Below are 14,886 nucleotides of genomic sequence, written 5' to 3' on the forward strand. Positions count from 1 at the left end.
TTAAAAGGCATGTAATGACAAAGAAAGTAGTGTTGTGTCTGTTTGCGAAAGTGTTTTGTGTTCACAGTTCACCTCTGAGTCCTCCCTCACATCCTCTCACTTCATCAGATACACCGTCCCAGCGGGTCCAGTTCATTCTGGGCACAGAGGAAGATGCTGAACATGTGGCCCACGAGCTGTTCACTGAGCTGGATGAGATCTGTGTGAAGGATGGCAAGGATGCCGAGTGGAAGGAAACAGCCAGGTCAGGATCTCCTGTGGGAGCTGTAGGCAACAAAGCTTGGCAGTAAAGTCTCTGACAGCCCGGCAGCTCTACAGCTGTACTCTTACGAAGAGAAATGTAAAGGTGGTAGTTACATTTAAAGCTTACAGGATCATTTTATGGTCAGTTTGCTCAAGGGGGAAAAGCTCCAGTGCTGTGAGCTCATTCATGCGGATCAAATGTCAAATTTAAGTTTCACATGTCAAACACTTTCCTGGGAGGAAATGGTGTAAACCACAATGTAAAAGACGTAAAGTTGATGTGTGTGTGGGATGGGAAGTATCTTTTTTTAATAATGCATAATCTGAGCTGCTCCCTGATCTCTTGCCTGTCTTTACCTTGCAGGTGGCTGAAGTTTGAGGAAGATGTGGAGGATGGCGGGGAGAGGTGGAGTAAGCCCTACGTTGCTACTCTTTCCCTCCACAGTCTGTTTGAGCTGCGCAGTTGCATCATCAATGGCAGCGTGTTGCTTGACATGCATGCTGACTGCATCGAAGAGATTGCAGGTGAGTGTATTTCCAACTGATGTCTAAAACATCTCAGTACCAGAGTGCTGTTCTAGAAAAAGAACTGTCCACAATTTTGGCTGCATTTTAGATGATCAGAAAATCCCATGACCATTCTGTATCCCAGAGAATTGAGTGGAAAAAAATCACAAACATTTTAGAAAGACTTTGCAAGAAATCTGTTTTCATCATTTGTATACAATAAGTGACTGGTGTCGCTTTTTCAAATGACGATATGATTTGACATTTTATTTTCCCGTCTCGCTCTTCCCTAAAGTCTTATTGCCTCTGTCCTTGAGTAAATATTACACTCATTGATTCAAAACAGGCTCTATATCTCAGCTGAGATGCCTGCTGGGTGTGTGATATAAGTCCATCTATCCTTCTGAGAGAAAAGACACATATATAGTACAGGCCTGGAGGAAATATCATCAAACAGGCACACACAGAGACTCAACTTGTCAGTCACAGAAAAGTCTAAATTGACACAAAATTACTTTCCTATGATGTAAACATAAACAAGCACAAAGGCTCAGTTTGTGACATTGAGCTGAACAAACAGAATAATTGTGTGTCGTTAACTCTGCACTCTGTGGTTGTGTTCTACTGGAATATTGCTGCTGAACTTCTGTTGAACCAGATTTGCATAAAATCTGCAATTAGACAAAGCTGCTACCACAGTCCAAACTCATTTGCATGCAAGTATGCAATTAACACACGACTGGTCAGCACTGTTCCTGTACATCCATGTCCATGAAATTTAATTTTTTTTCATTCCTCTCCACCCACCACACACAAACACACACACACACACACACACACACACACACACACACACACACACACACACACACGCATACAAATAACCACGTTACAAGCCTCTCCATCAATCTGTCTTCCTCATGGTCAGAGTGTCACAGGTTTTATAGCTTGAACAGCCTTGTTGTCTGCAATCTTTCCTGTTTTCCAGCTCTCCACTCCTCTTCTCACTTCCCCCTTTTTTCCATTTGACTCCTGCCAGCAGCACCTGGACTCCAAACAGCAGTCAAGATGGCAGAAGAGATAGAAACAAAAAAGGGGATTGATTTATTTACCTGTGTATCTTTGCAAGGTTTAAAAACTGATTATTAAGTAAGAAAATCAACATAAAATGTATTTCTACAGTGACTTTGATGCAATAGAGAGTAATAGAAAATGCTTCACAGTAAATTTCTTGCTAGCAATAACATGAAGTTACATCAGTAAAATACACATTACCATAGCCACTACATGAACTAACTAATCCTAATACAGAAACAGAAGAAATGATCTTCTGCAGCCCCAATGAGTCATAAGATTGATTATCTGAGTCTAAGTCATGATATGAAAGCTTGTCTAATGACAAGATTTTTCTAGAAAATGTGGATGTAATAGGAATAAGTGCATGAAAAATAGATGTATTTGAACACAGGCTCTCTGGTTGAAGGCCATTCTCCCTACTCAACTCACCACCGTGGTGACCAAATATTCCAGTAAATAATTTTAGTGGAATTCAACAGGGTAAAGATAAAATCAGTGATGAAACTCTGATGTTTGAAATCAACATACTCTTACATCAAACTCTGGGTTTTAAAAATTAGATATCTAACTTATAATGATTAAATTAGATTGTATATAACTGAATTATCATTAAAAAATGTTTGGGTGTTTGTTTCACATAAAGCAGGCAGCATATGCCAGAACTTTTAACATGACAGATATAACTGAATGTATCTCATGTTGATGTTGATATGAGTTACTGATTGCTGATTGTCAGATGAGACACTGGAGTAGGCGGAGCTGTTGCTGTAGTCTAAAATTAGAAGGAACTTGATCCATCTCAAGCCCATGAAGTGTGAGTGGAGGCTACATAAGATGTTAAAGTCAAATTTGAGTTTTGATCTAAGTTCAGGCCTCTTTGTCACTCTCCTTATTAACATGGCTGATTATACAGATGCTGAGCTCAACACATTAGCACTGGCCTTGAAGTGTGCTCAGAATCAATGCAGGCACCACAGTGTGTGTGTGTGTGTGTGTGTGTGTGTGTGTGTGTGTGTGTGTGTGTGTGTGTGTATCAGACAGTCTGTTTGACTGTGGAGGAAGGAGGGAAGATAGGAGGGAAAGATCCAGTGCTGACTCAGCAAGTCAGTGTGGAAAAAAAGGACCAGAGGAAGGAGGAGAGAGCAGAAGATGGAAAGATGCTGATCATTCGCTGCAGTCCCACATGACCAGATGTGTTGGACACATATTGACCTACTGTAACCCTTCCAACACACATTTTCACTGTGCCTTAAAATACTGACACATGTCTGAGGAGGTTTATTACATTTTAACTATAGCAATTAAAGGAAAAGGCTCTATAGTTGGAGAATTGGGATTCTTTATTAACTAGGTTTCATGTGCACAGAGCTTATTGATTATAAATGGATGATTAAAATTCTGGTCAAAACAGCACAAACACATGGATTGTACAAATATAAGCTGTCTGCTGCCACTGATATGAAATAATTTCATGATAGTCTGACTGAGTGAGTGAGTAACGTAAGTGTACTTTTCTTTGTCTGTATTTTACAGACATGGTGCTAGACCACCAGGAGGCATCCCATGAGCTGGATGACAGTGTGAGGGTGAAGGTACGTGAGGCCCTGCTGAAGAGACACCACCACCAGAATGAGAAGAAGAAGAACCTGATCCCCATTGTACGCTCTATTGCAGAGGGAACTCGGAAGCAGTCAGAGCCCCTTCTGACAGGTGGGTTTCATACTGTGTATCATGTTGCACAAATATATTTATGATCAAATTTTGTCAATGGCATCAAAATATTTATTTCAGATGATTTCTTGGAATAACATTATTGTATATTTGTTGATAGGATTAGTGTAGTCTGTCAGAAGAAAACGAACAAAACGAAAAGAATTTTTTAAATCAGAGACAGTTCTGTTTAATAGATGGAGAAATGCAAGGTAATAAAAGGAATAAACATGGACAGCAAGAAACCAAAAGCAACCAGACTATGTAAGAGACAGGCATAGAGAAAAGTGTTATCTCTAAACAGTGACACTGAATGCTTTCAGGTACAAAATCTGTTTGACTATTCAAACAGACAAATGGGCGATCTGTTGGCAGCTAAACATTACTGACTTCATAGATTTCATAATTTTTTTTTTTTAATTTTGTACTTGGAAGCATAATAAAAATACAGAATGTACTGACTCTGATTCTCATTTTCTCTCTTTCTCTCTCTCCCACACACACATACCCTCACTTGATTGTCCAGCAGGGTCAACCACGTTGCCCCAGCCTCCTCCAGTGACAGAACCAGCTAAGAATGGTGCCGGACAGGACAGCACACAAGTGGATCTCAGCAAGGTATGAGGTTTTTCCACATAAATGTGTGCCCTTTTTGACACTGTTGGATGGATGCTGTAGAATAGAATATAAGTAAAACAGTATCAGAGGAAAAACATTTCATGATAAACATTAACCATTAACAATTTAACACATCAGCAATTTAACCCTCCTATTGTGTTTGAAAAGGGTTTACACCCTTAGTGTTCATGGGTCAAATTTGACCCATGTTTGAATTCATTAACAAGCACTGAAAAAAACGAATTACCATCCAGTAAAATGTTTATTTTTTGTTTCTTACTTTGATATTTTATGTACCTTAGACTACATTTAACTTACAATGCACAAATCATTTTTTGTTTAAAATAGGCACAATTTATCTATTTTATTGCTTATAATGAACAGAATAGGCAAATAAGACCATGGAGTGATCTGATAAACAAAATAATTCCCAAAATAACTTGTTTATATTTTCTTATAGGTTAAAATAAGCAATTATTGTTACATCTGTTGTATTATGGGTCAAAACTGACCGCATATACTTCCCTATGAAAAAAGTGGTGGGTGCCATTGAATTCAAGTCAATACGCTTTCTTGGCATGAAACATAATTGTAATATTATTACACAATATTATTTATAGGATTTTATACTATTATTTTTGTTTTGTTGTAATTTTTGTTATTCATGATGGTACATTTTTACAAAGTGCATCTCAAAGCAGCAGCTGTCTAAGACTGTAAAGCCCGGCTACACAGGAAACGACTAAAAGCTTCCATTTAGCCATTAACTTACACCAGAGAACTTGGAGTACACACTATCTCTCCAATTTGATATCACCACCGTATATAGGCTAGCTAGGTGCTCTAGTATTAGGCTGTACCTGTTGCGGTTTTGTACAGTGCCTTGATTGACAACATTTCAGGATGCAAGGGGTACATCAGTTAAAAAATAATCTCCACTGTAAATATTGAGTTGTTTTTGGGTTTTTTTGTATTATTAATTGATACCAACCTCTGCTTTGTCTCACCAGGTGGACATGCACTTCATGAAGAAGATCCCAGAGGGTGCAGAGGCTTCCAATGTGCTGGTGGGAGAGCTGGACTTCCTGGAGAGGCCCATTGTGGCCTTTGTCCGCCTTTCCCCTGCTGTGCTGCTCACTGGACTCACTGAAGTCCCCATACCTACCAGGTACACAGCTCTCTGCAGCTTTGGTTATAAAAATGAATTATGTGAATTCAAAAACCTTAATATGATGTACATACTTTTAACCATCTGCCGACAATTATCAGGTTCCTCTTCATTCTCCTGGGCCCAGATGGAAAGGCTCAGCAATACCATGAAATTGGACGCTCCATGGCAACCATCATGACTGATGAGGTGAGAGCTCAATTAAAATGTAACTTCAGAAACCTTCACAGAACAAATATCAACATGTTCTGCAAAGTTAAGTTTCCTCTGTCCTTCACTTCTCTCTGGACCAGATCTTCCATGATGTAGCGTACAAGGCAAAGGACAGAGGTGACCTTCTAGCTGGGATAGATGAGTTCCTGGACCAGGTGACTGTCCTGCCACCAGGGGAGTGGGACCCCTCCATCCGCATCGAGCCTCCTAAGAATGTCCCCTCTCAGGTACATAACCCTGATAAGCCTTTGGTTTTCAGGTCTGAATTTTAACTAAAACTTTGATTTGGTGTAAAAGAAAATAACAGTGACTGTTTGAGTGATATACTGTATATAGCTGTATTTGATTTTGGCTGGTCCTGGACTGTCACTGGGTTATTCTAGGAGAAGAGGAAGATGCCTGGAGTCCCAAATGGCACAGCCTGCCAGGTGGAGGAAGAGCTGCATGCAGAGCACCATGGGCCAGAGCTGCAGAGAACTGGAAGGTAAACTGGCATTTGGAAGCTTATTTATCAATACATAAGCTTGCTTGATTGTGCCATAATCCACTGTAAATATACAGTGGAAGCTAAATTCAGACATCAAAAAACTAATGTTATACACAATAAATGGTGAATATCAGGATACTCTCATAAAGTCTATGGAAAAACATGGGGTTGCTCCTGTTAGGTTTCTGAAAAGATGTGTCGAAGCCTAGGCTGAGTTTAGCACTCACCACCATGTCAGTTGCTGGGGATAAGTGTGGATTTGTGAGAAGCTGGGAAAACAAGTGACAACCACCACTGTCAGGTGTGATAGCCTGAAGACACAACAAAACACTTTATTTCTCAAGGAATAAGTCAACACCCCTGATAATCTTGTTTTTTGCTGAGCTCCAGTGGTTGAACTTCTCACCTTTCTGTAGTGATGTACAGGTGTACTCCAGGACCAAGTGACATCAATGTTGGGTGTGGTTACAGGTTCTTTAAAAGCCCTGGGAATTACATGAGGTCACCGAACCCTGTGTATCAATAACAGATTCGACAGGAGAGTAAGTGAGATGTCAGTCAAGCGCAGTCTGCCCACACCCTCATATTCTGAGAAGAACTTTAATCAGGGAAAATAAGTGAAATGACCCATGTGGGAGGACCATGGCTTCTGCTTAGTGAAACAGTAATCTTCAAAATGCCACCATGCCATTTGTTAAAAGAAGTAAAGTTAACTAATGAGACCCAAGTTTCTTAGTTATTTTGTATTTCATAGGACTAACATTAAATTATGCCTTTTTGCTAACAGCTAGCCATCTCTTAATATGTTGGAATTACCTCCTTATGAAAAGGATTAGTTGTTTCCCTCCTTACAGGAATAATTTGACTTTGGAAAATACACTTGTTTGCTTTCTAACCATGAGTTAGATGAGAAGATTGCTACCATTGGTCTGTGTGCTAACTATGAAGCTAAAAACAGAGGAGACGATTATCTTAACTTGACATAAGAAGAGGAAGCAACCAGCTGGCCAGACTTTTACCAAAGTTAAAAAATAGGTTTATAAGCACATCTAAAGTGAACTAATTAAGGAGTTGTACCTTGTTTGTTTAATCCGTACACTAACTACAACAACTAATTGTTGTTTTATGTGGAGTCACTTTTGGCAAGAAAGCGAATAAGATTATCTCAAACTATTCCTTTAAAAATGGAAATTCAAATGATCATGTAATAACCATAATGAGTTAACTTGAAATTTCCCTCTCTAGTCATCAGCTTGCTCCCTAAACTGTAACACCTTTCTTCTTTCCATATGTGTTGTGGTCAGGTTGTTTGGTGGTCTGATACTGGACATTAAAAGGAAGGCTCCATTCTATGTGAGTGACTTTAGGGATGGTCTGAGCCTCCAGTGTGTGGCCTCCTTCCTCTTCCTCTACTGTGCCTGCATGTCTCCTGTCATCACCTTTGGAGGACTGCTGGGAGAGGCAACTGAAGGACGCATTGTAAGAGCACAAACACTCAACATTTGCACAGATACAGACACAGTCCCAAATTGTATGTACTGTAGTTCCTGGAAGCAACTGTCCAGAACCCAAACATATTCAATTGACTGTGAATACAGTGTTGAAGAAAAACAGCAAATCCTCACGTTTAAGAAGCTGGAACCAGAGAATATCTGCCATTTTTGCTTGGAAAAATGACTGAAATGATTAATCACTTATCAAAATGAATGCTGATTTTTTTTTCTGTCTGACTAATTGATTAATAGTCTAATCGACGCAGCTCTGAACAAGATATGCTCTTTGTATTCTAGAGTGCCATTGAGTCCTTACTTGGTGCGTCTATGACGGGAGTTGCCTATTCTCTGTTTGCTGGCCAACCTCTAACCATCCTGGGCAGCACAGGCCCTGTGCTGGTTTTTGAGAAGATCCTCTTCAAATTCTGCAAGTATGTATTACGACAACCTCTCTGTGACAGTTTTATGATCACTGCTCTGACATTTGTGTGATTTGATTGTTTTTCTCCTCTCCTCTCCTCTCCTTACTCTCAGGGACTACGACCTGTCCTATCTGTCACTGAGGACTTGCATTGGCCTGTGGACAGCTTTCCTGTGTTTGTTATTGGTTGCCACAGATGCTAGCTCTCTGGTGTGTTACATCACTCGGTTCACAGAAGAGGCCTTCGCTGCTCTCATCTGCCTCATCTTCATCTATGAAGCCTTGGAGAAGCTATTCCACCTGGGAGAAATCTACCCCTTCAACACACACAGCGATCTGGACAAACTCACGCTGGCATAGTGAGGAACACTATGTTCACTTTATGGGTTTCCTTTACAGTATCACTTGCATGCTCACCTGGTAGATTTATTTCATATATACATTCTTCTTCATTTAAGATATGCAGCTGCCATTGTTGAATCTCTATCCCTGCTCTCCTCTATTAGCTTTTAAATCACATCCCTGCATGCAGTTCCCTTTGTGTCTGGCCTAATTTAACTAATAAAAGCATTAACCCATCATTTTTTAGTCAGCTGCCATACACTGATGTGCTCTTTGCCATGCTCTCTCTTTCTCTGTAGCTGTAGGTGTGCAGAGCCTGATCATCCCAGTAATAAAACCTTAGAGCTGTGGAGTGACAAAAACATCACAGCTGCTGCTGTACCCTGGGCCAACCTTACTGTCAAGGTAACGCAGCTATGTGAATACAAACACACATTCAAATGTCTAATGTCAGTGTATCATTCACATGAAAGCACACGCTGCATTTGCTCCTGTGTGTTTACTTTTGTTAACATTCAACTAACCCCTTAACCTTCCTTTGAGCAGCTAACCTCTCTTAAGGACCTTTGTAAACACTGACAAGGACATTCGATCGATTAACCTTTCACTGCTGTGTGTTTAACTGAGCACACTGAAGGGTCGTTTTGTTTCCGTTGTTCGGTTTTGTAGACTTGTGTCTTTTTTCTATTTTCCCTTGAGGTATCACTTGAGGCAAATTTGTTCTAATGTAACCTCCATGAATCTTTACAGGAGTGTATCAGTCTGCAGGGACACTTTGTCGGGACAGCATGTGGCCACCATGGCCCCTACACCCCAGACGTTCTCTTCTGGTCTACCATTTTGTTCTTCTCCACCTTCTTCGTGTCTGCATTCCTCAAACAATTCAAAACTAGTCGTTACTTCCCCACCAAGGTAAACAACAAATATGATAGCAGGCTAAAATAGTGATTATCAGACATTGGCAAACTTGTTATTAACTGTTATCTCCTGTGCTCAGGTGCGGTCCATGATCAGTGACTTTGCAGTGTTCCTGACCATTGTCGTCATGGTTTTGCTTGACTATGTCATTGGGGTGCCCTCCCAGAAGTTAAAGGTGCCCAGCAAATTCCAGGTAGAGATGAAATATGCCACTTGTAGACGTTTATATAAAACTCCATAAAACTACATTTGTGTCATATCTCCAAACCTTTTGAATGTGCTCCAACAGCCCACCAGAGACGACAGAGGGTGGTTGATCAATCCAATAGGACGCAACCCATGGTGGACAGTCCTGGCAGCCTCTATTCCTGCTCTTCTCTGCACCATCCTCATCTTCATGGACCAACAGATAACTGCCGTCATCATCAACCGAAAAGAGCACAAACTGCTGGTAAGAGAAAATATCAGAGTTTAGATTATAGAGCTTTTATTTATTTGTACGTTGCATAATCTGTAAACTTTCAATTCTGCACTGTTACTTCCAGTTGTAGCTCAGTTATGCACAAGCATATTTGTCCTTTTGTTTGTCTTGCAGAAAGGCTGTGGGTACCACCTGGACCTGCTAATGGTTGGGGTGATGCTGGCGGTGTGCTCCATCATGGGCTTGCCCTGGTTCGTAGCCGCCACAGTCCTGTCCATCTCTCATGTCAACAGCCTGAAGTTGGAGTCGGAGAGCTCAGCTCCAGGAGAGCAGCCTCGCTTCCTGGGCATCAGAGAGCAGAGGCTCACTGGCCTGGTCATCTTCCTGCTCATGGGCTGCTCTGTATTCATGACTGGAGCCCTGCAGGTCAGTAAAACAAATTATGCAATGCTGCCCCCCTCTGGCTGGGACAGTCAGACAGTGGAATGAGAGAATGAAATTGTGAATACTTTGTGATTTGTGTATCTTTTTTTCCCCTCAGTTTATTCCTATGCCGGTGTTGTATGGTGTTTTCCTTTACATGGGAGCTTCTTCATTAAAAGGCATCCAGGTATCCACTGTACATTGCAATATATATAATTGCGACACAGGAAGGTGGTTTAAAGCAACAGTGTGCAGAACTTTGGATTGTCGAATCTTTCTACAATCAAAAATGTATGCCATCAGAATGATTTGTAACCTGTGTCCAGCTGTATTATGCTGCACTGTTTTCAACTGACCATATACCAAGTCATTGCTCCAGCTGAGAGTATTTCATGTTATGTTGCCCTCTGCATCCCAGCCTCTTACTAGTTTGGCTGTCTCTTCAGATTAATTTTGCTAAAATTCAACGAGGGCTGACAGTTAATTAGCAGAAATATATAACTATATTTGTCATTCATAATCACTTCTTTCTCTTGCCATATTCACCATCTGTCTCTCTGCAATCATTAATTCATTTCTCTGACTTCTCTCTGTCTCTTGCTATCTCTATCTCCACCACCTGTTATCATGCATACATCATACGTCTCAGTTCTTTGACCGTCTAAAGTTGTTTGGGATGCCAGCGAAGCATCAGCCAGACTTCATCTACCTGCGCCATGTCCCCCTGAGGAAGGTGCACCTGTTCACTCTCACCCAACTCACCTGTCTGGTGCTGCTCTGGGTCATCAAGACCTCACCTGCTGCTATCGTCTTCCCAATGATGGTGAGTTGACCACCTCCACCACCGACAACTCCCTCTTTCTCCAGTAGTCTTTTCATACTTTTCCACTGAGATAACACGTTTTTCCTTTTCTCCTGTGCCTGCAGGTGCTGGCTCTGGTATTCGTCCGCAAACTTCTGGACCTGTGCTTCTCTAATCGAGAGCTAAGCTACCTGGATGACTTAATGCCTGAATGGAAGAAAAAAAATCTAGATGATGCTTCCAAAAAGATAGAGGAGGTAGTTTAAATTCAATCTTCGTTGGCACAGATGATAATAATTAAACCTGAGAGTATCAACTGTTTTTGTTGATGGCGGGAATTTGTGTCTTACAGGAATCACAGGTTATGCTCAGTGCAAAGACGGAAGATACAACTACAGTTCAGATTCCCATGGAGAGTTGCAAGCCAGTTCAGACCCCAAAAGCACATGATCCCAGGTAGAGTACACACACATGTACTACACACTCAAATGGACAGCATGGGCATCAGATCATTGATTAGATTGGTACAAATATGAAAGAACTGTTAACGTTAATGTCCATTTATATGCTCGCTTGTCTTGTTTGGTATGTGGTGGTCTGTTTTCAGTTGCACCCTGTGAATACTAACACTTCTCCCAAAGTCCTAACTCACCCTCTGTCCTCCTACCTACCTTCTGATCTCACCCTCCTTTTCCTCTCCCTGCTCCTTAGGTGTGACCCCTCTGATATTAATATTTCTGATGAAATGTCTAAAACCACCATGTGGAAATCCCTCAACTCCAATAAGAAGGACTCTCGTCCTGTGGCTGCTAAGAAGGCAAGGCCACACCCTCTCTCTGTCTCCTCACCCCTGTTATCTGGAAATCATCCCACTACACATTGTGACTTTACTGTTTTCCAATTGTTGTTCCAAGAGCTCATCATTGACTTGTAATTGTAAATTGAGGGCAGCCAAGCTGTGCTCTCTTCTGTCTTAACTCTGGGCTTGTATGTTTTAGGATTGAAGGGATCACGTTCATAGACGAGTAAAGGATTTCCGCAGTCCTGGCAGACTCGACTGTGCCGCTTGACGTGAAGTTCTGGACCACAGGATGGTGGGATTTTGCCGCTTCGACTGTCAGCCATTTCAGTGCTTAGAGAAACAAGTCTCAATGATTTCTACCAGCTACCCTTAACACATAATATTGCAGTACACACACACACACACACAGACATACACATATACTTCCTTCTGTCTTTGTGAGGGCTGTAAATATATGCTGTATTTAAAATTGCATTTCCCCAAACTGAAGCTCTAAAATCAAAATAAATCCTAATCTAATCCTAACCTCAGTCACCTTAACCACCATTAATTCTTGGATCTTCTACATTCAGCTGCTAAACCAGGCAGGGAGGATGTTATATCTCTATCTTCAGTGTGAAGTTGAAGAATGACACAAAGGATAAAACTTACAGACATAATTTTCTCATTTAACTGCCCTCACCTGTGATAATTCGATACTATCGAACTGCTCAGTTGTAATTAATTCGTGAAGAGCAGCGAGACAGGCTCAAAAAATGTAATCTAGAGACAAATCCACCCTGAAGCCGCTCCATTGATGGTGGCAATAAATAATGAAATAACTGCGAGGACTCTGTGACAGCAGCCGGCAGCCATGGTGATTTCACTGAGATACGGGGATCTGGAAGCTTTATATTCATATAAAACCCATTTGGATGTAACATCTTAAACAGCCTAAGAGTCCAGTCAGTCTGTCAGTAAGTTAGTGTCATTAAACCTGCTCGAAAAATGACACCTGATAACATCATCAGTTTAAGTCTTGATGCTTTGTTTTCCAGCACATGAGGAGACAGCTGTTTGTTTGTCTATAAATATCTACTAGCCATAGCCTGAGTCCTTGCACAGATTTAAACTGCTCCTGCACTCAGTTGCCAGTTTATTAGGTACAGATAGCAGTCTAATACAACAGCTCTGCACTAAATCCTACCTTCACAACTCAGTTTTCTGTTCACACAGTTTAAGAGAGGTGTTGATTCAACTTTACAGTCATCTTGGCTGTAGATTGCGGTGCTGTTGAATTGTTTTTTAATCATTTGTCCACCCTGTTTTTATCAATGACTAAAGACTGCATTAGTTTAGATGTATCTAATAAACTGACTACAGTGTAATGTGGGTAAAGTAAGAACCAACAGTTTTGAAGATGTGTTCCTCACAAAGACAGAAGAGCACACACACACATTGAATAACCGTCAGCGTTTCATCAAAAACAACACCTAACTTTCACCCTCTATCGTTCACTTAGCTGGGCTATATGATGGAGTGTAAATGCTCCTTTAAAAACAAACCAGGTTCTTTTTATTAATATAATTAGGTTTATCATTCCTTAAATCTAGTAGAGTCTCTTTTATTTAATGTGCCAAGAGTGTGTTCTTTTTCTAATAGTGATGATATGGTCGAGTATTTGGTAGATAAAAATACATTGCAGGTTCAGTAATACACACAATTCTTTTGGGCCATAAAACTTCTCAGTTCTCAGTGTCAGTTCTGTGTGAAAATGTAAACTGAAAACTGTAAATGTCAGAAGACCCACTTCACTCGAAGCAGTGGCATCCTCAACATTTTTTTTGTTTGTTTTTTTAGGTGTAATCTTTTCTCTTTATGGACATTTGTCTTTTAACTACTGATTGTGTAGGGTGGAGGTTGTTCTACAGAATGTTTGTCATGTGTTAGTATAGTGTCTTATTTCTTTACCTCAAACAAGTTAATGAATGCTCCTGCAAGGCACTTTGAATGACGTCAGGTCAGGGGAAACCAGAGCAGAAAACGTGTGTGTGTGTGTAAGAGAGTGTGTGTGTGTGTGTGTGTAACCCTTTGAGTATCAGGACAATAATAACTATTTGTTGTTGGTTTTTTTTTTGGGGGGGGGGGCTACAGGATTTTCATTTTAGCAATAATTTACCCAAAATCATACCCAAATTGACTTTAAAGGATGGGTTCACAATTTTTCAAGTCTGTCCTAAAACAACAGTCAGGTGCCCAAATGAAAACTGACACATGCTTTTCTTGCTGCAGTCATTCCTCCCATTCATACTGGCTTTTAAGAGATCCCCTCATAATGCACTTTCAATGTAAGTGACGGGGGACAAAATCCACAACCCACAATTGGTGCAAAAATGTATGTAAAAGTTTATTTGAAGCCAATATGAAGCCTTAAATAAATATGTATTGTTTTAAGACAGACTTAAAAAATTGTGAGTGTATCCTTCAAGGATCTTTAAAATGAATCTTACCACAACTCTTATTTATCAGGGTTCTTCTGTGCTGGGTCAACATTGTTTATCCATCACTGTGTGGAGGCTGTTCAGGAAAATACAACATTTGAAGCCATAAAGAACTTCATTACATTGTTCCAAAAAGGAAAATCTGCAATTACACAACATTAAAAGACAATATTTTGACACATTTTCATTCATTATGCTGGTTTTAAAGACGTCATCTCGGATAAACAAGGTTCTACTGTGATGCACGCCCCTTCATTTTCTATCAGTCACATCCAGCGAGTGTCCTTTAGACTCTCCTTTTTGAGTTTCACACACCAGTGTGACCTCAAAGCTCGGCGAGCTAAAGGGGTCAGAGAGATTAGCGTTTGAGAGCATGATCTTCAGTAATACTTTATTTGTAGTTGCACTTTCTGTAGATAAAGACTTTATGATATATTTTATTTTTAATGAGATTACGCAAAAAAAATGATTTTACAATAATTTATTTTTAGATATAAAATTCCAACCTGTTCCCTTTTCTTTCTGTATATATACTGTAATAATCAAGAAGAGAGAAGAGAGAGGCTGAAGAATGCAGCACATGAATAATACTTTGATGAATGAACTCAATAAAATACTGTCAGGTTATTACATGGAGAGCAAAGAGCTCCGATGGGAGACATCAGGAGTTTGTCCAATAAGCTGTAATTGTCACATCCTTTTAGAGGACATAGAGGGCCTTGAAACTGGTAATAAAATGATTAATTTATCAATATTTCATG

General features: G+C 40.3%; 2 protein-coding genes and 1 long non-coding RNA gene across 7 annotated transcripts in view; 1 reads left to right on the top strand and 2 right to left on the bottom strand.

Annotated features, from left to right (window-relative positions):
- The window catches only part of ttll3 (tubulin tyrosine ligase-like family, member 3), a 32,379-nt gene extending 27,160 nt beyond the window's left edge, over nt 1–5,219 (bottom strand). For both annotated transcript variants that reach the window (XM_042403073.1, XM_042403063.1), the window contains exons 1-3: nt 5,147–5,219; nt 601–748; nt 73–199 (exon numbers count right to left, since the gene is read on the bottom strand). The gene's annotated coding sequence lies outside the window, so the exon portion shown is untranslated. The remainder of the gene's footprint in view (nt 1–72; nt 200–600; nt 749–5,146) is intronic.
- slc4a8 (solute carrier family 4 member 8) overlaps nt 1–14,028 on the top strand; it is a 32,014-nt gene extending 17,986 nt beyond the window's left edge. Inside the window, exons 4-24 of one of the 2 annotated variants that reach the window (XM_042403194.1) lie at nt 109–244; nt 608–768; nt 3,361–3,537; nt 4,064–4,155; nt 5,166–5,323; nt 5,425–5,512; nt 5,617–5,763; nt 5,920–6,020; nt 7,328–7,502; nt 7,814–7,947; nt 8,051–8,296; nt 8,579–8,684; nt 9,030–9,191; nt 9,277–9,390; nt 9,487–9,648; nt 9,793–10,044; nt 10,160–10,228; nt 10,691–10,864; nt 10,969–11,100; nt 11,196–11,299; nt 11,555–14,028. In XM_042403194.1, coding sequence (XP_042259128.1) covers nt 109–244; nt 608–768; nt 3,361–3,537; nt 4,064–4,155; nt 5,166–5,323; nt 5,425–5,512; nt 5,617–5,763; nt 5,920–6,020; nt 7,328–7,502; nt 7,814–7,947; nt 8,051–8,296; nt 8,579–8,684; nt 9,030–9,191; nt 9,277–9,390; nt 9,487–9,648; nt 9,793–10,044; nt 10,160–10,228; nt 10,691–10,864; nt 10,969–11,100; nt 11,196–11,299; nt 11,555–11,777 — 3,113 coding nt within the window. In that variant the 3' untranslated portion in view covers nt 11,778–14,028. The remainder of the gene's footprint in view (nt 1–108; nt 245–607; nt 769–3,360; nt 3,538–4,063; nt 4,156–5,165; nt 5,324–5,424; nt 5,513–5,616; nt 5,764–5,919; nt 6,021–7,327; nt 7,503–7,813; nt 7,948–8,050; nt 8,297–8,578; nt 8,685–9,029; nt 9,192–9,276; nt 9,391–9,486; nt 9,649–9,792; nt 10,045–10,159; nt 10,229–10,690; nt 10,865–10,968; nt 11,101–11,195; nt 11,300–11,554) is intronic. The other variant, XM_042403183.1, reaches the window with a different exon arrangement.
- The window catches only part of LOC121890703, a 31,122-nt gene continuing 26,188 nt past the window's right edge, over nt 9,953–14,886 (bottom strand). The window contains exons 4-6 of one of the 3 annotated variants that reach the window (XR_006093888.1): nt 14,135–14,201; nt 10,804–11,050; nt 9,953–10,038 (exon numbers count right to left, since the gene is read on the bottom strand). This is a non-coding gene — a long non-coding RNA (uncharacterized LOC121890703). The remainder of the gene's footprint in view (nt 10,039–10,803; nt 11,051–14,134; nt 14,202–14,886) is intronic. The other 2 variants (XR_006093890.1, XR_006093893.1) reach the window with 2 other exon arrangements.

Source organism: Thunnus maccoyii, chromosome 3 (genome assembly GCF_910596095.1).
Source record: "Thunnus maccoyii chromosome 3, fThuMac1.1, whole genome shotgun sequence".
Taxonomy (NCBI): Eukaryota; Metazoa; Chordata; class Actinopteri; order Scombriformes; family Scombridae; genus Thunnus; species Thunnus maccoyii.